General features: G+C 37.3%; 2 protein-coding genes across 16 annotated transcripts in view; one reads left to right on the top strand and one right to left on the bottom strand.

Moving 5' to 3' along the window:
• Positions 1 to 25,789, bottom strand: part of NF1 (neurofibromin 1) — a 242,066-nt gene that overhangs the window by 24,484 nt on the left and 191,793 nt on the right. For all 13 annotated transcript variants that reach the window (XM_059669430.1, XM_059669433.1, XM_059669423.1 and 10 more), the window contains 14 exons: positions 17,468 to 17,900; positions 16,572 to 16,912; positions 12,849 to 13,051; positions 11,233 to 11,426; positions 10,174 to 10,314; positions 9,740 to 10,019; positions 9,093 to 9,307; positions 8,791 to 8,852; positions 8,541 to 8,655; positions 7,906 to 8,007; positions 5,386 to 5,526; positions 3,672 to 3,798; positions 1,081 to 1,212; positions 9 to 144 (listed from right to left, as the gene is read on the bottom strand). In XM_059669430.1, the coding sequence (XP_059525413.1) occupies positions 9 to 144; positions 1,081 to 1,212; positions 3,672 to 3,798; positions 5,386 to 5,526; positions 7,906 to 8,007; positions 8,541 to 8,655; positions 8,791 to 8,852; positions 9,093 to 9,307; positions 9,740 to 10,019; positions 10,174 to 10,314; positions 11,233 to 11,426; positions 12,849 to 13,051; positions 16,572 to 16,912; positions 17,468 to 17,900 (2,622 nt within the window). The remainder of the gene's footprint in view (positions 1 to 8; positions 145 to 1,080; positions 1,213 to 3,671; positions 3,799 to 5,385; positions 5,527 to 7,905; positions 8,008 to 8,540; positions 8,656 to 8,790; positions 8,853 to 9,092; positions 9,308 to 9,739; positions 10,020 to 10,173; positions 10,315 to 11,232; positions 11,427 to 12,848; positions 13,052 to 16,571; positions 16,913 to 17,467; positions 17,901 to 25,789) is intronic.
• EVI2A (ecotropic viral integration site 2A) lies at positions 21,369 to 24,582 on the top strand. 3 transcript variants are annotated; one of them, XM_059669422.1, is made up of 3 exons: positions 21,369 to 21,571; positions 22,058 to 22,105; positions 23,830 to 24,582. In XM_059669422.1, exon 3 carries the CDS (start codon positions 23,851 to 23,853, stop codon positions 24,544 to 24,546), a length of 696 nt encoding a protein of 231 aa, XP_059525405.1. In that variant the 5' UTR covers positions 21,369 to 21,571; positions 22,058 to 22,105; positions 23,830 to 23,850; the 3' UTR covers positions 24,547 to 24,582. The 3 variants fall into 3 exon arrangements, with proteins under 3 accessions (XP_059525405.1, XP_059525404.1, XP_059525403.1); XM_059669421.1 differs by having other exon boundaries at positions 22,036 to 22,105; XM_059669420.1 differs by lacking the exon at positions 22,058 to 22,105 and having other exon boundaries at positions 21,370 to 21,571.

Raw genomic sequence — 25,789 nt, 5'->3', positions numbered from 1 at the left:
CCATTTACCTATAGCTAGGGTCACTGTGATGAATAGGATATGTATCCATAGGAACATTTTCCATTGAAATATCAGTAAGAAGAAGAGACTTTCTATGTTTTAGACTACAGCGACTTCGAACTTCCTCAGACACTGTGAGTAAAGCTACGAGGAAAAAGAAGGCAGATTAGAAAATTTAACAAATCAGCAGCTGACTTAAAACAGGACATACTTCTTATAACCTCCTGATAAGAATAACAGCTGTTATTGATCAGTAGCCCTAGGGAGTACAGGGTTTAAGGATACAAAACACTGAGGATAGATTTAACAGCCCGTTTTTGGAAGCCTGTACATAAACATGAAATAAACTAAGAAACTTAATAAGCATCTTATATTTGAAGTCCTCTAATGAACCTTTGAGCTCAACAAACATAAAAAGTAGACAGAGCAGGTAGTATGAGGTCCATTTCTCTGAGATGTAAATGATTCAAACAAAAGTTGCCACAAACTGAAGTCTGCTAAACTGGGAACCATCACTTTCCATCAAATGACTATACATAAGTGTTAAGTATTGCTGAGTAGAGAAATCAGGTAAGAGCAAATAAGGTAATGGAATGGTGGGGATGGGCAGACATTTCAGGTAAAACAAATGGCATCAGGAATGAATATTAAAGAGGCAGAAAGGCACTTTTAGGAGATGGCAAATATATTTTCTTAAAATAGGCCATCCATCTGGAGAGGTAATGAAAAAATGAGGCCTATAAAATTTAGAGAAAGGAGGACAGAATCAGCAGGCTGCTCAAGGGCCCAGGCTGCTGGGCCAAAGAGTTCCGATTTTATGACAGACAACAGGGAGCCACATGATATCTTGAAACAACGATGACAAAAGGAACACACTTCATATTTTAATGCAAATTCTTTTATAAGAAAAAATATTTTTGGCAAAACTTTCAATTTAACCACCACCATGGGATGGGACTGTGAACTCTTCACCCTGCCAAACAACCGGCTGAAGGACTGACCCACAGGTGTCTACATCTTTTTGAAGGTCCTTAGATACAGATGTGGTAAGATTAATTTTGTCTATTTTGTGTTTTTTACCTGCTAAGTAAGCCACGCTCTGTGTATTCACCTCAAATTTGTCACAATTCCTATGTTTGTTAACCAGAGTTAGTAGCGTATGCAAAATTCTGACTGTTCTTGCAACAATGGCAGGTGAAGGATGTCTGTACCCTACAAAAAATAAAAACAGGCGAGGTAGTTTATTCTTCCAACAGGTATTTGCTGAGTGCTTATTCTGTGACTAGCAACTCTGAAAGGAAAGAAGGCCATTTGGAAATAAAACAAACATTTGTGAGAAATTAATTATACATAGGGTTAAATACCAAGTTGTGTAGAACAGAATGTTTCTTAGAACTCTAAGGCAGTGGTCGCCAACCGGTGGTCCATGAGATCTGAAAGGTTGGCGACTGCTGCTCTAAGGTACCTCAGGGAGAGGAAACCAGGAAAGATGACTGTGTTTTAGATCTTCCATTCCCTAAAGCAGCAGAGATTTTTAAAAATCCCATGAAACTCACTTTAAGATATATCATGAAAATACGTTGCTATTGCTTAAAAACTCTGATTTTTTTTTCCATCATCATTTATCCCCCCTATACCCTCTCCCACTCCACCTCTGCTCCCCTAAAAATACTTTTTTAACTTAAAGAAAAAGCCTAAATGACAAATGAAGTATATGCTTTCAAAGCCTAAAGAATAGGGTTGATTAAAGGGTAAGCTTAATTTTCAGACAGTGTTTAAATCACTAATGCTACTACATTTTAAAATAGGAGCTTGTGCACTTAAAATATCTGATAATCTTTTAGAAGTACAGAATAAGCAAGCACTCTATCAGCCCCACTGCAATCCCTCTTCTTGGAATCCTGTAGTAAGTGCAGTATTTTTTTTGAGTACTCCTTATTCACCTTAGAGATTAAAACTGTCAATATTTTTTGCAGTGGTGAAATCAAATATGGGGTGGGGCAAAAGTAGGTTTAAAAGTAGGTTAAAGTAAGTTCCAGTTGTTCACATGGATAATACCATAATCAATAAATAATAATATAGGAATAAACTCTGTTTTCTTTTTTTTTTTTTAAATATATTTTATTGATTTTTGACAGAGAGGAAGGGAGAGAGATAGAGAGTTAGAAACATCGATGAGAGAGAAACATCGATCAGCTGCCTCCTGCACACCTCCTACTGGGGATGTGCCCGCAACCAAGGTACATGCCCTTGACCGGAATCGAACCTGGGACCTTTCAGTCCGCAGGCCGACGCTCTATCCACTGAGCCAAACCGGTTACAGCAAACTCTGTTTTCATATTCACAATTGTAAACCTACTTTTGCCTCACCCTGTATGCACATTCAAAGTTGTGGGTATATGTGTTAAATTAGGTAAAAACTACCTCCATGATCCCTCCCTCAAGCTTAAAATCATTTAAGTTGATATAAAACTACTAGAGTAGAGGCCCGGTGCATGAAATTCATGCACTTGGGGGGCGGTGTCCATGGGAGGGGGTCCCTCAGCCCGGCCTGCACCCTCTCCCAGTCCGGGAGCCCTTGGGGGATGTCTGACTGATGGCTTAGGCCTGCAGGGAGCAGGCCTAAGCCGTCAGTTGGACATCCTTAGTGCGGCTGTGGAGACAGGAGAGGCTCCTGCCACCACCCCACCGCTGTGCTCACCAGCCGTGAGCCTGGCTCAGGGCTTCTGGCTGAGCAGTGCTCCCCCTGTGGGAGCGCACTGACCACCAGGGGGCAGCTTCTGCATTGAGAATCTGCCCCCTGATGGTCAGTGCAAACCCCCTGGTAGTCAGTGCACGTCATAGAGAGTGGTTGAGTGGCCTTAGCATATCCTTAGCATATTACACTTTGATTGGTTGAATGGCCAAATGAGTGACTGGCCACTTAGCATATTAGGTTTTTATTATATAGGAGAGACTCAAGCTCTACCATCAGTCTCTATTGTGGCCAAATCCAAAACTGCTTAAAATTACTGGTTCATGCCAACTCTTCATTCCAGTCCTTCCTTTTCACTGACTTTGCCTCTGACTCACCATTATATGATGTCCCTGTTAACTGCCATCTCTGGCCATGACTGTCCCGTGTTAATTAACCAACGCTAACATGCAGTGACGTCAGCAGTGGGCAGTAAAGCCAAATTAGGGAGGGATGGCTGATCACTGCTATAGCAATCTAGACATTTGGAGGGGTGAAGGTAGAGTACCAAAAAAGGTGATATAATAATGGGGCTGATCAACAATAAATAAGAAACAAGTTAAAGAAAATCTGTGACCAAATCACTAAGATATTATTTTAGTAACATGTTAGAAAATGTTATTTATTTGCAGTCTGTCTTATTTTGATAATCAAAAAGATATATAAGTAGTGTTAACTAATAATACAGATATTAGAAGGTTTAGTACTTAAGAATTTTATAAAAATCAACTTTTGCTTTATTAAAGAAATCTGGTATTGGATGAGAAATTAGGCTCCATTAAAAACATATATTAAATAGAACATAATTCAATAAAGCAGATAAAATTTGCATTTATAATAAGACACATGAGCCAAATTATTTCAAGCAATCAATTATTTTAAGTACTTTTGAATTCTTGATACCATTTCATAAATATTCTGACACAAGCCCCTCTACCTTTTAAAAGGTGTCCAACCAGTGCGAAGTTAAAATTAGAGTTGAAATTGAGTCCAACAAAATGATCCATTTGTTTGCAGTGCCATTCCAGAGGATTCCGGATTGCCATAAATACTTCCTCCGGACTCTATTAAAGATAATAGTGAGATGGTTGATGGATTCACACAGGAACTTTCCTTAAAGGACCACTTACTGGTTCAACAGCTATAACAAGATAAATAATCCTTTCAAGCTGAAAGAAATCATTTTTAAGACTACTGAAAACCACAGAACATCAAGGTACTATAAATTAATTAGTGCAAGAAAGGCAATCATATAAATAATAAGATGATGAAAGATGAAATGCAAACTAAATGACTGTCAGTTTACATCCTTGTGACTTTTTAAAAACTTTAATTTTTGTTGCTTTAAAAAAGATCACCATTGTATGGGCTTTTTGTGTATCTGGCATTCTGTGTACCATGGTGACAGAAAATTCATGACAAAGATGAGAGTTCACTCATTGCCTACAGTATACAATGCCAGATGCATTATTACAATTATGTTGAAACCTTAAAGCAATCCTATGCAGTAAGGTTATTAGCTCCCTTTTACAGATTTATGCATTTATTCATTCTTTTACTTATCAAAAACTTACTGTGTGGTTTTGATGTGCCAGGCAGAGTTCTAGGTTCTGCAGATAACTAAACAGACAAAAACGACTCACCCTGGTGGACTTTACATTCTAGGGGGGAAAATGAGGAAACTGAAACTCCAAAACAGTATGCAATATGCCCAGGGTAATAGTGTTTCCTAAAGTGTGGTTGGTTCACTTTAAAGTCACTGAGGATGCTTGTTTAAAGGTGGAAGGTACTGGATCCCACCTCTGAATCATGGGAAGTGGTTAAACCTCAGGAATTTGCCTTTTTAATTTTTTTTTTTTTAAAGAGCCCCAATGAGCCTGGATGGCGTGGCTTAGTGGTTGAGCATTGACCTATGAACCAGAAGGTCATGGTTCGATTCCTGGTCAGGGCACATGCCCGGGTTGCAGGCTCAATCCCCAATAAGGGGCATGCAGGAGGCAGCCAATCAATGCACTGATGTTTCTATCTCTCTGCCTCTCTGCAACCAATAAAAATATATTAAAAAAAAATTTAAAAGATCCCCAGTGGTTTCTTTACGCATAAAGATTTTTGAAAGCAAACAACTGAAGTGTTTAGAGTCATGTTCAGGTCTGTCTAGATTTTGATCTCAAAGAAACAAAAGCATGAGTATATTAAATATATGTAGTGAGGTGTTTAGAGCAGCACTGAACATATGCATCATCTCACATATTCACCCGCCCCTCCCTTTTTGGTGAGAACATTCAACTTCTACTCTCTCAGCAAATTTCAATTACATGTGAAATGGGGGATGGAGAATGCTAACCTTTACCTTAGGGTTATAAAAATTAGCCTGACATGGTAGCTATTATTACTACTAAGTATTATTTATCCCTATTCTGTTTACTAGTGTTTAGCGAGTACTGTTTTCTACTATTTTTATTCAGAAAGTATGCAGTGAAGTTTAACTATTTTTAATGAGTTGGTAAGGAACTGTGCTCGCAATAAGTTACATTATAGAAATTCATTTTTAAGTTAGGGACCTCTTCTGATTTTAAAAGGATAATAATAATAATGAACGAAGGAGTTCTAAATGTGCATAATCTAGGAATCCCAATAGAAGGCTTCCTTACCTTGTCATTGAATATCCGGAGACTGTCTAAGGTGTGCAGGTTTTGTTCAAGAAGTGCGGTGCCTGCTGAATACAAGTTGACCTCATCGAGCTGCAGCACGGCCACAGCTACCCAAAAGAGGGCTTTGTGCAGAGGGGAGTCCTGGCCAAGGAGACACGTGCAGGTTAGTAACATGAACCACAAAACAGTCTTATTCAACACACTTCAGTACAAGAACAAAGCATGTTATCCCCAAATCATAGGGTTCTTTCTTTTATTAGTATGTGACTCTGGGCATGTTTTTTATTCTGGGGAAGGTAAATATATGAGTAAGCTCTTTATCTATTTTCTGTATGTAACCAGACACTGAGAACCTTAGCATCTCCTTTGATTTCTTCCCACACTCTGGTTCCAAACCCAGTCAATAAGTTTTTTTAAAAAATATATTTTTATTGATTTCAGAGAGGAAGGGAGAGGGAGAGAGAGATAGAAACACCAATGATGAGAGAGAATCATTGATTGGCTGCCTCCTGCACACCCCACACTGGGGATTGAACCCGAAAGCTAGGCATGTGCCCTTGACTGGAATCGAACCTGGGACCCTTCAGTCCATAGGCTGATGCTCTATCCACTGAGCCAAACCAGCTAGGGCAACAAGTTTTACTGATTTTTCCAAACTAATCTCTTTTGCATCTGCTTATGGCTAATGACACTATTCCATGCCAACCTTCTTCATCTAAATGTGGATTCTTTTTACCTCCAGTTTCTCCATGCTCTCATCTGCTCTGCACTCTACTACCAAATGACCCTTCTAGGTCCTGCTTTTGTCATATTACCTATTTGCTTGAAAACATGGGTGCATTTCCAAACTCCTTCCTGAAGAACGCTGAATGTTAGTTTAGTTCTATCTTTACAACCTCCTCTGTCACTATTTTCCTGAACAGTTTCTCCATAACAAATAGAATGGTCTACCTACCATCCCTCCACTGATCTAGCACCTATACAATCCTACTGCTATCACTCCCTTTCTCCACACTAAATCCTACCTATCTCCCTCTTTAACTTTTGTTCAGATTCTACCTTTTCAATTTTCTTGTCACTCTTACCAGTATTAAGAGTCTCTTGATGCTCTGAAATAAAAATATTTATTTTGGGAACCCTTATTTAGTAATGTGGTATATAGGGCAATACATGTACAGCCTTAGATTAGAATCATGGTTCTTTCTTTTATTAGTATGTGACTCTGGACAAGTTACTTAGCCCCTTTGACTCTCATTTTTACTTGTGAGATGATGAAGAAGAGAGAAACATCCTATATAATAATCCTATATAATAAAAGGGTAATATGCAAACTGACCCTAACAGCAGAATGACTGGGAATGACTGGTCACTATGACACACACTGACCACCAGGGGGCAGACGCTCAATGTAGGAGCTGCCCCCTGGTGGTCAGTGCGCTCCCACAGGAGTAGCTCTGCTCAGCCACAAACCAGGCTGACGGCAGTAAGCACAGCGGCAGTGGTGGGAACCTCTCCCACCTCCTCAGCAGCGCTAAGGATGTCCGACTGCAGCTCAGGCCTGCTCCCCGCTTGTAAGTGGACATCCCACGAGGGCTCTCAGGCTGTCAGAGGGATGTTTGACTGCCAGCTTAGGCCCAATCCCCTGGGGAGCGGGTCTAAGCCAGCAGGAGGTCATCCCCCGAGGGGTCTCAGACTGCGAGAGGGCACAGGCGGGGCTGAGGGACCTACCCCCCCCCGCCCCCGTGCACAAATTTTTGTGCACCGGGCCTCTAGTCTTATATAATTTAGGACTAGAATGCTTATGTAAGTCAAGACCCGGAGCATATAAGTATTTTTCTGTAATCTATTTCAAGTCTAGCATACATTGGTACTCAAGTCATAAGAGTTGGAAGATAAACAATGCCATTATCTAATCTCGTTTACTTATTTTACCAATGTGCAAACATGATGGCCAGATATGTTAAATGACTTGGTTGAGATCACAAAGCTGAGATGAGCTCAGACCATCCTAAAACAGTGGCCACTCCATTTTATTCCTTTTAAATATCATCTTCTTGATAATCAGGCATACTTCACTCAGCTTTACATTTCTCCACAAGAATAACCACGAACTAACATACTATGTATTTTACTTACTTTGTTTATCTATCCACTCTACTCCCACTCACCCTAGAATGTAAGTTCCATGAGGGCAGGGAACTTTATTGGCTTTGTTCAGTATTATGTCTCTAGCATCTAAAACAGTACTTGGCATATAGCAGATACTTTATCAATACTTATTAGATAAAACAATTAAGAATATATACCTATTTTTCCTTTAGCACTGATGAGACAAAACACAAGCATTTGAGAACATAATCTTCATACTTATTCTTCCTCTAATGTAAATATTTCAAATAACGACTTTAACTATAACTTTTTCTTTATAACTACATTTCCCAACCCACCTATTTTTGTGAACTATTTGAAAGAAAAGATTTAACACCAGTACCCAAAATGAATGCACTCATTTTCTATTACCTTATTAAGAAGTGGTTGTAATTTGGTTAGTGCTATTACTGTAGCTTCTATCAGAACTTGACTGTTGTAAGTATCAGGTCCTTTTAAGCAACTCTCAAGTGCCTTTTAGGGAAACAGAATTCTTTATTTTACTTTCATTAAAATAAAACATTAACTCTTAAATCGAATCTCAGAATCAGTTCAAGAACAATTTCTTATTTAATAAATGACAGATTATTCCCAATGCTATAGTGATCTAGGTAAGCTTAATGCACATTTGACTTTTATTTTTTAATATTTCTATATTATATTCTAATATTAAGAAATCAGACATTATTATAATTATTTCAAATTAAATAATTTTATATAAGACTGCAGTTTTACCATATAGTTAAAGTCTTTGAAAACTGATAAAATATTAAGAGTATCTTCTTAGCAAAAGAAACAATACTTATTTTCTTTTTAAGACATCTTTTTTTGGAGAAGGTTTCTTCATTTTAAAGAATTACAATGAAGAAAATAAAACTCATTGTTTAAAGATTAAATAAGCAACATACAACACATCTTATTAAATTCAAATTTAATGTCCTTTAGAAAAATGCAAGATTTGCTTTACAACTTGGGAACCACCAATACTGAGGAGGGGGGAGAGGTACCTTGCTGAGAATACGGATAATCTGCTTTATCTGTCCATGAGCCACTCGTTTGCTGATGCAGCCAAAGACAACAAGAGCCCTTGGTTGAAGGGATGGATTATACTGAAATGCAAATCTGCAATTAAAAAATCCCAAGAGCTAATGAAAACTTTTATTTTTATACACAATAAATAATTAAAATATTGATTATGAAGTATTAGCTATCTTTTTGAAAATACACACACTTTTACAACTTATATTTGAGACATACCTTTGAGCTAGTTCTGTCCACTGGTCCAGCCACTTGCATGTTGGAATATCTCTCATACATGCCTAAAAGAAAGGATACTCTGAATATATTTATGCACATAACTGTTTTTAGAAACATTTAGATGTTTATTGTAATGTCATCAAGTAAATAATATATGTTACCAATAAACATATTCCATAAAAGCATTTTTATTTAAGTATTAAGTGCAAAGCAAAAGAAACCATATTTCTTCTATAAAGAAATAGTACGAGTGGGTTAAAAAAGGGACCTAACTCAGTTCCTTATAATTTTGGGTTATATACCTCCATGATCTCCAGCAATGCCTCTGTGACTGTTTCCAAGGATGTCAAAGCAAAAGTCTCCCTCTCGTAGGAGCCAGGAGAGAATGACCTGTCCCGGTAACTGGAGCGGAAGGCGATGACAGCGGCAGACTTGACTTTGCTGATGCCAAACAGCAAGTAAAATTTGGGCAATGAGAACTCTGTCAAACTAAGTCTCAAAACTTGCTTGGTCTCTTCTGTAAAAGGAAAAATAAATAAGAAAAGACTTTAAAGATACTAAGTTTTAAATTTCAAATGCCATGCTTCATTTTGAATTTAGAAAATCTGAATATCATGTCAAAATTACATAACCATGCTCCCTAAACCAACCCTCTAGAAACATTATCTTAATTGTCATGGCTTTAGTGCCAGCAATACAACACTGTCAATTGGTGCTGTCTTAGCTTGTGTGGCAGCTACAAGAGTCTACATGGCAAATAAGCAGAGAAAAATCTTTGCTATAGCTTGATATGGCATGGAATTAATTTAATCTTTGAATGAGCAGCGTAAATTAAGAGTTTTGCATTAAGGCACCATAATAAACAGTAAGATAGATAATCTATGTCAATCAGGTGGTGTAAAATGGAGACAGGAGCTGGTGAAACACAAATTACCATCCTGGAACTTACCACTAAAATGAAGCTGTGTACAGGTACATAGAGAGTGAATGATATTAATGACCAATCCATGTGTGGAAGCTCTAAGGGAGAGTGGCCCTGTGGCCACTAGGAAAGTAACCACGTGGAAGAGGTAGGGGAGATGAGCTGCTACGTCCAGGGAGTTGTTGAAGGACAGCATCAGCATGTAGCGTGCTAAAATAGCAATATCGTCCCACATGAGATGTTGTTCTAAAGTAGGAGTTGGAGATAAGCATGTCTTATCAATTATTTTGCACATCCTTCCAATAACCTGTAAGGAAGCAGAATTTTAAAAACAGGGGCTAAACAAAGTTTTATCACTAAACACTTTCAGTTTAACTAGTTACAAACAAACAAAACATTCTGATGACAAAAAGAGATACATTATGCCATATGTATTACCAAAGGAAACGAAAAGTGATTACCTTGCTTGAAACCAATTTCACGTTTCCAGAAGCCAGAGCTACAGCAGTATCTGCCATGACCTCAGCTTTTATTGATCCCAAGCCACCTGTCGCACTGGTTTTGATGAAACTGTCCAGTACAACATCAAGGAGATCTGTGATCTAGTGGAAGAGGGGAAAAATAATTTTTTAGCCATGCTACCATCTTAATTTTTAATTTAAAAATACTTCAAAAAATACTTCAAAGAGCAGCCTGAACATGAAAATTCCCTTTTTATCAGAGCCCTCCAAAATATTAGGTTTTATATAGAGATCTGTCAGTAAGTGTACTTTATCATAAAATACCCAGAAAAGGATGAAGATATTCACTTCATTCCTTCAGAAATTAAGAAACCAGAATTCAAAAATTTTAAATCTCTCTATATTATCATTACTTGCAAAGCATCTCTGTTCTCTTCTAAGACAATGTATGATCAATATAAAATGTAATTATTTTAAAATATAGGAAGTGACATCAAGCACAGGGATGTTCTATAGGGCTACAGAACTGGTGCCAAGGTCACTTAAAATTATTCAGAGGATTCAGAGCATTGTCTGAGTAAGGGTATAGCTTCCCTAAGTGATTCCTTTGAAGAAATTACATGCATAATTCTTGACCGATAAGAAATAAAATGTTACATTATATTCTGTATTTTAATACTGGTGCTCTATGCTAGAACTATAAATAAAAGCAGTTGTCCCATCATCAAGAAACATTCACTGACACCAATGGTATGTAAGCTAATAGAGTATATCATAAAGCACTATTTACTAACAGCAACATTTTTATAGTTAAATTGTATAGAATTATGCCATGGAGAAGAGTGCTAAAATAACTCGTTTTTCTTTGGCTCTGAGACATGCATTAGACATTTACAGTTTTGAACCAGAACAAGAAGTTAGTGGGTGTCTGTATGCTTTTTGATAGAAGGGACTGTTTTTTCTACAGCTATACCTAGAACAGTGCTTTGCATAAATTTGGTACCAAATATTTGCACAAAGAAGGTAGGTACCAGATAAATGTTTAAGCAAACTCAATACCTGCCCAAGGCTCCCCCATATTTTTGCTTGAATAGATGGGTACATCTGTTTCTCATTTATGGTCATTGTTATCAGCTTATCAAGAATAGCAGTGACTCTTTGTCGTTTGGCATCATCATTGTGCTTACAAAATCGAACAAGATTTGACAGCCATGGAGTCATGTATTCTAAACAAAGATGTTTCAATTCAATACCTGGGGGGAGAAATATGCTATTAGCATAGTTGGTCAATGAAAAGTAAATAAAAAATTATTTTAATTAATAATATTTTAAATTATTTTAAAATACAGGATTTGGGGTATAGGGGTAAAAGGTAAAAGATAATGTACACTTATGTGTACAACTCCTCCACAAAAACTTAAGACTTGTGAAAAGATGTAAAAATAGTACAAAAATTCCTTTATATACTTCATGTAAAATCCCCCACTTTTTTATTGTGGTAAATATACGCGACATAAAATTTACCATTTTTAAGTGTATACAGTTCAGTGTACACTTATGCAGTAAGTGCATTCACAATGTTATACAACCATCATCACCATCCATCTCCAGAATTTTTTCATCTTCCCAAACTGAAATTCTGTACTCATACATTTTTTATGGCTTCATATTATTCCATTACATGGAGATCCAACAATTTAATCAGTCCTTTATTGTTTGTACTTTCAAGTAAAATTTATAAAAATTTAAAATTTGACCTCATTTTTAACCCTCAAATCTCATAAAATTTTAACTGGATTGCCCTCAATTTGTAATAATCTGGGAAGAATTATTCATTCAGGAACACAGTATGCCTGTTCACTCAAATCTCTTCATATATTAATATTTCTCAATAAAGCTTTACACTTTTCTTGTTTTATCTTACACATTTTCTTTTTAGGGTTACATTCCTACATTCATTATTATAAAAAAAAAATAGTGGCCTGATTTTGATGAATTGTCAAAGCTCTCAATTGTCCAATGCAGAACAATCAAGAAATGTGTTTAAATGCAGAAAAACAGGTCTTATGTATTATGGAGAAAGAAAGGGAAACAATGTCAGTAAGTAAGCTGTGAGAACAGCAACATTTATACTACTGCAGGATATGAAGATCGACAGATGTGAAGAGTAGGTGTCAAATCCATGAGACTTATTGAAGCCAAGTCAGGAGTTGGCCCTGGACCTGAATTATATGCACTGCACTCTCCAGGAACTGTACATGAACAATAAAATCATAATTCAAAGTCAAGCTGAAGAAAAGAGAAAATATTTCCCTAAATCAATGTAGATGTTTTACTAATTTGGAATAATCTAAGTAGAGAAATGCTGAAGCTAATTAAACTGAAGCATGTTGAGAAAAATACTTTGTGAGTGGGTTCAGAGGCATGTAAGGTATCAAAACTTTGCCACCTTGATTTACTGCCAGGATTTTAGTGGATCTGTCAGTGTGGTATGCCACAAAGTCCTTTCAGAGTGCCTTCAGTTACAGAGTACCACAAGTGAAAAATTAAAAGAGGTAAAGAGGTAAAAACAAAATCAATTAGAGATTTCACTGGTAACTCCTGAAATGAAAGCGTTTTCTTTGAATTTTCTTAGAATTATTGTTAACACATTAAAGGAAATGATCATTACTTACTAGATTTGCTAAATCCAGAAATACACTCTTCCAAAAATTCTAAGGTGAGGTGTGGCTCATTGGCTGCTAGCGTCTTACTAATGGAGACAATAAAGAGGGTGTTGTTGGCAGGGATACATAAACCTGATGTCTCTAGTAACTGGCCCTCGATTTTTAAATTAAAGGTACAGGTTAAGGCACACAGAAGATTATAGGCAGCTGACCTAGGAGAAAACACAGATGAATTTGTTTTAAAAATTATTTTTTCTTATAATTCCAAAATTTTTTCATAACATACAACTTGTGATTTTATTACAAAGCATAATCAACTATTTTTTAAATTTATGATCAATTAGAGTTGTTATGATTCTAGAGTAAAATACCCCTTGATCACTCAGGGCTTTTTTTTTTAAAGGAATAGTTTTTTTAAATTTATTTTTATTTTTTAAATTTTAAATCTTTATTGTTTAAAGTATTGCATAGGTCCTCCTTTTTCCCCATTAACCTCTTCCATCCTGTTCCCATCCCCTCCACCCTAAGGCCCTCACCATCCCATTGTCTGTGTCCATGGGTTCTGCACATATGCATACAAATTCACTGGTTGATCTATTCCCACCCGCCCCTTCCCATGCCTTCCCAAAGGGAAATTCTTGACAGAACCAGAAGAGCACTCTGAGGCTCCTAAGACAAGTGAGGATAAGGCCTTCCTAAAAGACATCTCACTGAGAGGTAAAAGATGAGTGGTTTATGATTAACAGAAAGAAAGAGTAAGGCATATTGCATATTCAGTGAAGCTGAAACTCAAATTGTGGTTCCTCCTCCTGCTAGATCCAATTATAATGCAGATCATAAGAAGGCAAATGAAATGGCCCCTCATTATATTAAAATGTTAAAATCTTTAATTGGCATCTACTGAATCTCTTCCTGGGTGTCCTACAAGTTATACTACAATTTTTTTTTAACATAATCAAGTCCCCCTCTATTCTTCCATGAACCCCTTCCACATAACTATTAAAAATAAAAAACAAACAAAAAGCTTAATATATATATATATATATATATATATATATATATATATATATATATATATATATATATATATATATATATCCAGATTTCATTAGAACAAAAAATTCCTTTATAAATGTCTGAAAATAGATTTAAACAATTTAGGAGACAGCTCAAAAAACTCAGATTCATTTTTAAATTTTAATTTTTCTCTCCTATAGAGCAAAAGAAATGGTTTGATTGCTCAGTAATTTTCAGGTTTTCCTTGCCTCTGAACTTCCATCATACTAATATATTTATGCAATAGACACAGAGGGAGGAAACGCCGCTGAAGTTTAAGTCTGCCAGAAGGAATTTTCTCTGGCATGACATGCTCCAGCAAAAAGCAGAAGCTGTCATCGTGCTTTATTTCACAGAAGAATACAGTTTTACCAAGCAAATGATTTTTAGAAGATTGTTAGCATTCTTGGATGAGGAACTTTAAATTAGATATTAAAGGCTCCAATTCCCCCAAATGAGAATATTAAGATTACTGTTTCTAAGTTTATGTATCTCTTACTAACTCCTAGGAATTCTGAGTTATACCATTTTGACATTGACTACTCTGCATATTTCTTTTTCTTTTTTTTAGCATATTTTTATTGATTTCAGAGAGGCAGGGAGAGGGAGAAAGAGATAGAAAAATCAATGATGAGAGAGAATCATTGATTGGCTGCCTCCTGCACGCCCCCTACTGGGGTCAAGCCCGCAACCTGGGCATGTGCCCCTGACCGGAATCGAACCCAGGGCCCTTCAATCCACAGGCCGACACTCTCTCCACTGAGCCAAACCAGCTAGGGCTACTCTCTGCATATTTCAACAACTATAAAGAACTGAGGTTCTGGCCCTGGCCAGGTAGCTCAGCTGATTACAGAGTCATCTGGATACGCCAAGGTTGCCGGTTTGATCCCTGGTCAGGGCACATACAAGAAACAACCAATGAATGCATAAATAAGTGGAACAAAAAAGTGATGTTTCTCTCTCTCTCCCTTCCTCTCTCTTTCTAAAGTAAAAGAAAAGAAACTGGGGTCCCTCAATGTGGGGGTAGGTGTCAGACTTCTCTGAGAGAATAAGAGCAAAGAATACACAAAATCTTGTGTATAATTTCTGAGAGTTCACGAACCCCATGAGACCCACCCATGTAAAAAAATCTTGATATTTTTCCCCTTTTAAATAGAGAGATCTGGAATCCTAAAAGGTCCGCTTATTAAACCTGGGCTATGTTATATCCTAGGGAAGATTTTCTGAAGCTAAGAATTTATATATGTAAAAACCTTGACAGTCTCAAGGTACTTCGGAGAAAAAATTATCCTAACATGAAATAGAGACCAGAAAAGAGGAAGAAGTACAAAGAGACACACAGGGGTGGAGGGATAAGAGGGTGGGGAAGTTGGGAGGAAATAATATATACTAAGCACAAAGTATTTGCTAGGGGCTATACTATACTATGTGACATACTATTAAATATTTGTAAGTATATAAGGATGACATTGTTATTTTAAAAATGAGGAAACGAGCCCTGGCCGGTTGGGCTCAGTGGATAAAGCTTCGGCCTGCGAACTGAAAGGTCCCTGGTTCGATTCCGGTCAAGGGCATATGCCCGGGTTGTGGGCTCGATCCCTTGTGGGGGACTTACAGAAGGCAGCCAATCCATGATTCTCTCTCATCATGGATGTTTCTCTCTCTCTCCCTCTCCCTCTTCCTTCCTCTCTAAAATCAATAAAAATATATTTAAAAAAATAATAATAAAGAACCAGCATTTAAAAAAAAATGAGGAAACAAGCTCAGATTCAGTACTTTGCCTAAAGGCATACATAACTGATCTATATTTAAACCAAATCTACTGAGCCCTAGCTGATTTGGCTCAATGGATAGAGCCTATGGACTGAAGAGTCCTGAGTTCAATTCTGGTCAAGGGCACATGCCCACGTTGTGGGTTCGATCCCCAGTGTGGACCGTGCAGAAGGCAGCAGATTCTCTCTCATCACTGATGTTTCTCTTTCTCTCTCTCTCTCTCTCTCTCTTTCTCTCTCTCTCTCTCTCTCCCTTCCTTTCTGAAATCAATAAAAATATATTACAAAAATAAATAAACCAAATCTACTGACTACATAGACCATGCTCTTTCCTGATTTGTGTCCAGATTATTAAGCCTAAACAGAACCAATTATCTCTGCTCAGATGACATCTATATTTATCTCAAGATTTCTTTCAAGAATTTTGTTAAAGTCACATAGATGGAAAATATGCAACAATGTTATTGTTTGAGTTATGGAACATTAAACCTTCCTTAGCAAACAATGATAATCAAATTTAACTGCGAGGGACCTTAATAGTGATATACATTGAACACAGGAAAACTTAATTAGAAGACTCAGAGGAGGGAAACTTAATTTGGGAGTAGACTTAATAAAATACAAATTTCGGGGAAAACCCCCCCAAAACTGCTACGTTGTCTGTTTCAGATGAAAGTTTCCTGGACAAAGAACATATATTGGTTTAGTGTGAATCACCCTATTTGAAATTCTACAGTTCATGTGAATATGCCACAGCTTGATGAGGTCATGCTGGTTAACCAACATAGCATACCTCCCAATTTACAGTATTAGGGTAGAGGCTGCTTTCACAGCTTACTAAGTGGTTCACTTTAAAAGCAATAAACCTTAAATAAAGTTGAAGTGCATTTTTTAAATAACTTACCGTAAACTAGGATCTGAACTGCCTAAATTAAGTAATGCGATATTGAGCAGCGTCCCAGGGACATCTTTTGGCCGAATCTTGGTGTGCTGGGGGATAGAATCTGGCTGCGACAGCTCCCAGCGTGTCCGGATGTGAATGATAGACTGGACAATGGCATCACACTCCTGGTGCATGAAGGTGAGTGGTGTGCCCTGGTTTGCAATGGTTAAGGTGAACTGGTTCTCATCCACTAGGCAGATTTCTTCAATTTCCGAAGCATAATAGATATCATTGAGAAAGACTGACTGCCCCAGGACTTTTGTTCGCTCTGCTGAGGTTACCTGAACAGCAGTAGAACCAACCTGGAAAGTGGTGGTGAGAGGGTGGAGTGAAGAAGAATTAAATTCCATTATGTTGAATTGTAAGAGGCCCCAAACCAACCAACCAACCAACCAAAATATTATGTTTGCCATATAAGAAAGAGTTACCACCATTACATATGCAAATAATTATTGTAATAAATGCTCTCAAAGAGACTAAAAACATCAGAAAAAACTAATTTGTTTTTAAAAAGAGGTCAAGAATTCTATGGACAACTACTGATTTTATCCTGAAAGTTCTTGTTTCTCATTCTGCAAAAAGCATGCCATAATCAGAATTCTCACTAGATAATTTCCACACATTTGTGCCATCTGACTGATAATAGAGCAAATTGCCTTCTCTACAGTACTCTTCTATCGCCAACCCAACCTAGAACTAAGTGTACACATCTTGTACCATCCACAGGACTCCATGAAGATAGAAAGCTTAGTTCTCTCTCTGGACTTACTTTACATTTGTTACATAGGGGCACTTAGGAAGGCCAGTGTACAGTCTGGTTAGTCAAGAAAGGCAGCGAAGCTAACAGTGGCACTTACTTTGATAGAAACCTTGGTGTCTTTGTGAGCCAGCCTGAGCGCGTTGTGGAACACCTTCAGGTCCTCTTCCAACGCCAAGGTGGCAGCGGGTAGCTTCTGCTGTTCGTGCTCTATGTGCTCAGCCAGTTTCCCGGGACAGTCTATGAAAATGAGCCTTTTGCTGCCTTTGAGGCCAGTCAGCAGCCGCTCGTGATACTTGGTGTACTCCCTGACCCAGGAGTTACAGTTATAGATATAAACTGCAGAGACGTTGTCATAAGCAAAGCCAGGAAAAACAACAAACCACTTGGAGAGAAAGTCCGTTTTAAAGCGATTGCTAGGCCCAGTATGGGTAAGGTCCACTACAATTTCATATGGCTTTGCATAATATGGCTTTAAAGTCAGCAAGACATGGTATATTAGCAAATCACCGTTGATTTGACCAGTTTTGAACCTAAAAAAGATGACAAAAAAAGGACACAGATTGTTAACAGAGTTCTGAATAGATACATAGATGCTACTAATCTATTTTATTTATTTTCTGATTAGCTTTCTAGAGAAAACTAACAATAATACAAAAATTATACAAAGTCTGGATCCTTTTATTAATCCTAACCCAAGGATATGTTTGGATATGTTTTTATTGATTATCAAGAGAGAGGGTGAAAGGGAGGGAACGGGAGGGAGGGATAAAGGGTGAGAGGGAGAGAGAGAGAGAATATTGATGTGAGAGAGAAACATCGACTGGTTCCCTCCTGTATATGCCCCAACCAGGGATCAAAGCCACAACCTAGATGCATGGGATGATGCTCCAACCATCTGAGCCACCTGGCCAGGGCTGGATCCTTTTTCTAAATCAGTTGTTCTTTAGACATTGAGAAGTAATGCTGAAGTAAAACAGAAGGGACAAATCTCCAATTTGAAAACTTTGAGCTATGACAGTAACAACAAACTTGTCCATCACAGTCAATCAAGGAAGAAGGCAGTGGACACTGGTAAGTTGCCTCCAGGCCCACCAAACTTCCCAGGTGAACAGTCTGGGTGGGAATGACCCACTTGGAGCCCTAGAGAGAACTGAATAGCTTTGTGAATTCATTTATCCTATCTTGACCAGAGAGAATGTTTCAGTAGTGATCAAATGACTCAAATTAGGACAACCAGAGCCAAAGAGGCCCAATTAAGACACTGCAGTTTAAACTCTTGGAAATTTAGACTTATAAACAAGGGGACACAGAGCCCTGGGAGTTGTTAGCTCATATCTTGAGATCTGAAGAAAAGCATGACTAAAAACTGAAGATACGGAGCAGAGAAATAAAGAAACTGGGGCCCTAGCATTTCATTTGAGTCCTAGATAAAGCCTCTCCTGGGATCAAATTTATCCCTGGACTATTCAGTTGTATGAACCAATAAGTTCTATTTTTTTTTAATATTAAGCCAGCCATATTAGTCATATGTTGCTTATACTAAAAATAATGCTAAACAATGTGTGTAGCCAAGGTCAGGACCAACAGAAAGCCCTGAAGAACACAGTACTAGAATTTCAATCAAAACAACCTATATGAACTTTGGCCTAATGTTCCATACTTGATGACTCTGGCAGTACTACTACAACCTAGGCCAGGGGTGGGCAAACTTTTTGACTCGAGGGCCACAATGGGTTCTTAAACTGGACCGGAGGGCCGGAACAAAAGCATGGATGGAGTGTTTGTGTGAACTAATATAAATTCAAAGTAAACATCATTACATAAAAGGGTACGGTCTTTTTTTTTTTTTTTTTTAGTTTTATTCATTTCAAACGGGCCGGATCCGGCCCGTGGGCCGTAGTTTGCCCACGGCTGACCTAGGCTAAGATGAGTATCCTCACCTCAGAAGCTTTTAATCTTGTTGGAAGTAAGATAAAAATGGGACAAGTTATATGATTTTGAAATAAAAGAGGCCAGCTGTTGTCTCTCAGTGGTTGAGCATCAATCTATGAACCAGGAGGTCACAGTTCGATTCCTGGTCAGGGCACATGCTAGGGTTTCGGGCTCAATCCCCAGTAGGGGCCGTGCAGGAGGCAGCTGATCAATATAATTCTCTCTCATCAATGATGTTTCCAACTCTCTCCCTCTCCCTTCCTCTCTGAAATCAATAAAAATATATTTCAAAAATAAAAAAACATTTCAAGATCAAAGAAAAAGTATGAGGTAGTATATAATCACATCAAAGGAACTACAGAGAAAAATAGTGCTATTAAGTTCAGAAGAGGGAGGGATCAATACAAACTGGATAGTCAGTGAAAGCTACTTAGAAGACACACCAGCTGACGTGGATAGGAGGAACTTCAAACTCAACAAGAGGAGGGACTAGCAGACCTCATGGAGAGAGGTAAAGAGGAAAAGAGATAGGTAACTAGGAGTGTTGAGGTCAACAGTCAGCTAGTTTAGCTAGAATGGAGGATTCACACAGAGAAGTTCTAAGAGATAAAGCTGGAAAAATACATAATAGCTAAATTGTGAAGGGACCAAAACTGTTCACCTAAGGGGCCTAGGTTTTCTCCTAAGAGCTCAGTATTCCTCAGAGTGTCACACCAGCATGAGAATCAGCTGTGGTGCCTGATAAAAATGCAGGTTCCTGGTCCAAGCCCAGACCTACTAGTACATATAAATCTATGACATGGGGCCTGGCAGTTTTTAAAAAAACCCTCTCATCTAATGGTTATTTGCATGAACATTTCTGAAACATTGCTATAGGTGTTAAGGAGTTATTCAACTCTAATTTTTAAAGAAAGGGGTGATATGATCAAAGGAAGTAATATACATATAAAGGCGTCAGGGCTAGTAAAAAAAGATATTGTAGTACTCTAGACATGGCCTAATAAGGATTTAAAATACAGTCATGCACCACTTAACAATATAGGGAAACGTTCAATTTCATCATTGTACAAACATCAGAGTGCATTTACACAAACCTAGATGGTATGGCCTAATACTGTAATTGTATGAGCTATATTTTTATATGACTGGCAGTGCTGTAGGTCTGTTTACACCAGCATCACCACAAACACGTGAGCAATGTGTTGTGCTATGATGTTACCATGGCTACTAGTGGCAATAGAAATTTATCAGCTCCATTATGTATTTTTATGGGATCACCATTGTACATGTGGCCTGTCATTATGTGGCTCAAAACTGTACTATGGTGATCATAAAAAAGAAACTAATCTAAGAATATAAAGGAAAAATCAACATTGTCTTAGGTCAGATCAGGGCTATAAGAAAGGACTTGAATTAAAAGGACTTGCTATAAAACAAGCCTCTGAGATTACAAAGAATGCTGCTATCATGAACAAAAACAGAGAGATCATGAGGGGCAGCCACTTATGGGAGAAAAATGAGGTGATGAAAGGACATTCAAGGGGGAAGGAGAGAGAGAGAAGGGGGGAGCAGAGAGAGAAAGGGAGACAGAGATAGAGGCTGTGTGTGTGTGTGTGTGTGTGTATACACACTAAACCACACAAAAGCATGTTCTGTCCTATATAATCTAAATTTACTATGTACTTTCTCAAATCGTTGCAGTTCCATAATTTGAGATGTGGGTTATGTATATCACTGTTTCTATTATTTGACCAATACCTCAGGTCTCCAAACTCATTTATCAAATCAATCTGTGCAGACAAATAAAATTTTTAGAGGTGATTGTAATGCTGCAGGGAAAATGCCATTTCATCTTCTTTTGAATGATACTAATATGTCATCCAAAAGCATATAAAGCAGGCATATATAATGAGCATAAGGTCAAAAGACACTAAGAGAAAACCCTCCCTGCCCTGGAGGCGGGATTTGCTCCACAAAGCCTCCTGTCATGCCAGTGGCCAACTAGACAAGTTAGAGATTCGGGTGTTTTTTTCCCCTGTGACATGTGCTCTAGTTGCGGAGAAAAGGAAATGTGTCATCATCTGTGGTTTGGTTCGAAAAGTGGAGAGCTAGCTGTACATGCCCTTTTTTTGCTGCAGATTTACTTGAACATTCCTATTTCTCCAAGTCTGTTCTGCTTTATATTACTGCAAGCTGTGCTTGAAGACAAGAAAAGAAGTGGCTTGTTAAAATAAGGTTATAATCAGATTTTGACCAACCATTTTGCAAGGTAGGTAATATATATATGGCTTTCCTTATGCCTTTTACTTATAACTTTGTACAGATTCGTGTTTGAGGAAGTGCTTCAAATAGTATCTACGACTCTTACTAACAAAGTAGAATCATAAGTGATGGAAAATGTATGCTTTTTTTCTGTCCTGTTAGGTAAAACTTGTTAGAAATGAGAAAGATTTACTATCAATATAGAGTTTTAAATTAGAACTAGGAAGGATCTGAGTTTAAATTCTACAGTCAATTAGAAAGTTTGGTTATGAAAAAAAGTTTAAAAAATAAATTTATTATTATTAATGCTTAGGCATTAAACATGTTATTGAAAATGACCGGAGATTAAAAACACACACAGACACTTTTGATAACATAACCTGGCCTCATTGGTTTAAATTAGGGATATAGAGACAGTCCTCTATTCTTGGGAACTTGTAAGGATAAGAGAAAGTCTCATTTTGTTAACAGTCTGTTTATTTGGGGATGACAGCACATCTGGCTGAAGACAATCAACAGCGGGCCCATTGTCCATCCCGTGGTAAGCATTGTTAAATGTGTGCGAATGCTAGGATGCGTACTACATTGTTAACAAACTAATGTGACAATAACAACCCACTTTAAATTATTTTACCATCTATGCAGATGGCCAGTCTAGTATAAAAGGATGGAAATTGCTTGCTAATCCAATTTAAAGTATTCCTCTGTGAAAGAATCATAAAGAAGGCAAAGATTTATGTCATTCAACTTAAAAATGGAAGCTGAACACTATTACGTAGAAGTCAATGGACCGTATCTTTCACTGTTTATTTAAGGTCAAAATCCAAAAAGTAATCTTAATTCTAGAGCACATAATAAAAGTTTTTTTCTCCTCCCTACTATTAATAGGTGATATTATTTCATAGGTTAATTTCCAGTTAGCATCATTTATTATAAGCTACTTCTTATACACTATTTCTTATAAAACTGTGAAACTGACTAGCAGTAGCACCTATGTTGCTTGGGAGTTGGGTCAGAAATGAAGAATTTCAGGTCCCTCCTAGATCTACGGAATCAAAGCTGCATTAAAAAAGGAGAATAATCTAGTTTTTTTTTTCTAGTTCCCTTAAATGATTACTAACAATAAAAAAATCTTATAAAAGTAGCTCCAACGAATTGGAATATTATTATAAAAGGGATAGTTCAATAATGGTGGTAAGTCTTTCTGGCTTACCAGTCCCTGAACAGATATACCAGTTCTATTTAAATCACCAATTCTATGGTGGATAATGAGAATTAGAACAGTCTTATCCCCTTTTTGTACTGGCTTCCAGGGAGCTCAGAGCCAAAACTGAAATGCAACCTTTTTATTTATATGTTGAGATGCTTACCATCTGCCTTGACTTCCCACTTCAGTCTAAAATCCCATGATCCTGAGGCTCTACTCCTATTTTACTGTATACTTTATTTCAAAAATTATATCAAAATATTCACAGGAAAAAATGCTAGGCATAAATAATATAAAAAAGTCAGTAACTTTTGTTAAACCTTTGAGATTATTCAGAAGAGTTCTGCCTCTTTTTCTCTGTAATGCCAGATTTTCAGGCTGAGAAAACAGGCATGCCGCCTTTGGCCTTTGCTTTCGGAAAGCCACAGTCAGTCAGGGGATACAGAGGTGAAAAGAGAGAACCATCACCATAAAATTGCTTTCACAAATCCTGGGGATACATTTCTAAGTACCAGCTTTATTCTAAGCTTCAAGATAAACACCCAAGAAGGAAAAATTAAAAAATACCCACCCTGAATTCCTATTTGAAGTCCATTTTCTTTTGGTTGCTACCACATTTCCCCTTTCCTGACCAGGAAAAAAAAGCTACTTTCATGCATGAAGCAAAATGCCTAAAGCCACATTTCTCCTTTACTATAAAGACTGATGACACATATGTTAGAAGGTGGGGAGTTTCTGCAAAAAAGGATCCTTAAATGGGGGAGGAATCAAAAAAAGCAGAAGTATATGACTCAAAGCTGAAGTCTAGCATGCTTAAGAGGGAGAACACAATATAAAACCATGGCATTCACTTAAAAGAATAACAGAAATTAAAATTGTTTCTTTATGTATAGCCTAATAGAAAAAAAAAAAACGGTTAAGAAGGAATTGCAAATGTCAGGCATGAGCTTGCAGCTTACTTGTAACATATCAGCTGTCTTATCTTTTAATACAATTACCAAAATCAGAAACCGTTAACTCTTTTACAAATTCTCAAATTATATTTCTATCCCCAACAGGTTACTGGCATTATCACGGACATGAAACACACAGGTCATTACCTGCATCTTGCCTTTCTGATGACAACAGTTTTTTCTTTGTCTTCTGGAACAAGAACAAACTATACCCATCTGGGGGCTAACAACACTACTGTCTGGGATCCAGATATTCAAAATAAGACAGGCAGAAACCAAAACGAAAACAGTAACACAAACTCTGCAACTCAAGTAGATAAAAGGAGCAATTCTACAAACATGCCTGAAATAGCAGCATCGCCTCACATCACATCTTTTACCCCTAAATCTGAACTGGAGCTTTATACACCTTCGGTTGCTAGGAACAGTGCTCCGACATTACAGAGCATCGAAAACACAAGCAAAAGTCACAGAGAAATTTTCAAAAAAGAAGCCTGTGAGGAAAACAACAACAAAATGGCTATGCTAGTTTGCTTAATTATAATTGCAGTGCTTTTTCTTATCTGCACCCTTCTATTTCTATCCACAGTGATTCTGGCAAACAAACTCTCATATCTCAAACGATCAAAACAAGTAGGCAAGCGCCAGCCTCGAAGCAATGGCGATTTTCTGGCAAGCAGCGGTCTATGGCCTGCTGAATCAGACACTTGGAACAGAGCAAAACAGCTCACAGGGCCCAACCTAATGATGCAATCTGCTGGAGTGCTCACAGCTACAAGGGAAAAAAAAGATGAAGAAGGAACTGGAAAACTCACTAACTAACAGATGCTTTAGTGAAGAAAAATGCAAAGTAGCAATGGGAAACGTTAGGAAGTAAAAATGAAGTCAGTTTGATATTTAATGTCAACATGTTGGTCTGATGATCTAAAATTTTACACGGCAGGCCTTGCAATTTAGAATTAAGCAGGTGAGAAGGGGAGACGTATGCCTGCTTACTTAATTACTTAAACGGTGTACTTTTGTCCTGACACTGAACATTTTAAAAAGCAAATAATAAAACAACCAAAAATGTAAGGAAGATTTTAAAGACAAATTGAAGAAACTGACTAATAGAAATAGAAATTGACAAATACTTCTTGTTCAGCAATAGTAGTTAGATGATCTTGGAAAATAAGTAAACTTTTGAATAGTTTTACTGTGTCCTTAGAGGCAAATATATGCTTCAACATCTAACAGAATTCAAATTTCTAACTGTATAGTTTAATGGTACCTTCCTTTGCTGAATGTGACAAAAATCCATACCAGCTCTTAAATCAACACAGCTAATTTTATGCTAGATGTTTTCATCTTTATATATGCAAACATAAGAAAATGTTTTTCTACTATAAATATTTAATTAAAACTTTTAATTTTGTATAATAAATTAAGACTTTGTTAGAATAAAACTGACTACGTATATTTGCATTCACTTTACTATCTGAGAGAACACACATAAGAACACACGTGAAGCACAATTGAAACAGATGAGATTATGGCCACAACAGAAGACTACCTGTAAATGTAAAGCATATCTTACTGTTTAAGTGTAACATACCTCTATTGTATAAATATTGCTCTTTGGATTATTTGTAGCAAATATCCAAAAGTTGATTTTTCAACTTCAAGGATGCCAAGTGGCCTAATAAATGACCAATTTCATTTTTTTACTATCAATGGGATATGAGCAAAGAAAAGATGTGTGTGAGTGTGTGTGTGTGTGTGTGTGAGAGAATTTGGAAATAGGCTACTTTAGGTAAATATTTAGCCTTTAAAAAAGTACATTTTTATTTATTTTTTTAGAGAGAGAGGAAGGGAAGGGAGAGAGAGAAACACCAATCAGTTTTCTCCTGTACACACCTCGACCAGGGACCAAACCCAAAATGGGCATCTAACCTGACTGGGAATTAAACTGGCAACCTTTTGGTGCACAAGACGATGCTCAACCAATTGAGCCACACTGGCCAGGGCATGTTTAATATTTTAAGAAACTACCTTCAAGTAAAATAATGACTTACATTTAAGTAAA

Source organism: Myotis daubentonii, chromosome 16 (genome assembly GCF_963259705.1).
Source record: "Myotis daubentonii chromosome 16, mMyoDau2.1, whole genome shotgun sequence".
NCBI lineage: Eukaryota > Metazoa > Chordata > Mammalia > Chiroptera > Vespertilionidae > Myotis > Myotis daubentonii.
Note: the sequence above shows the minus strand (reverse complement) of the source record. Positions and strands in the feature narration are given on the sequence as shown.

Bases quoted from the DNA above. Each gene is read 5' to 3' on its own strand.
- EVI2A (XM_059669422.1), top strand. From the start codon at position 23,851: ATGAAACACACAGGTCATTACCTGCATCTTGCCTTTCTGATGACAACA.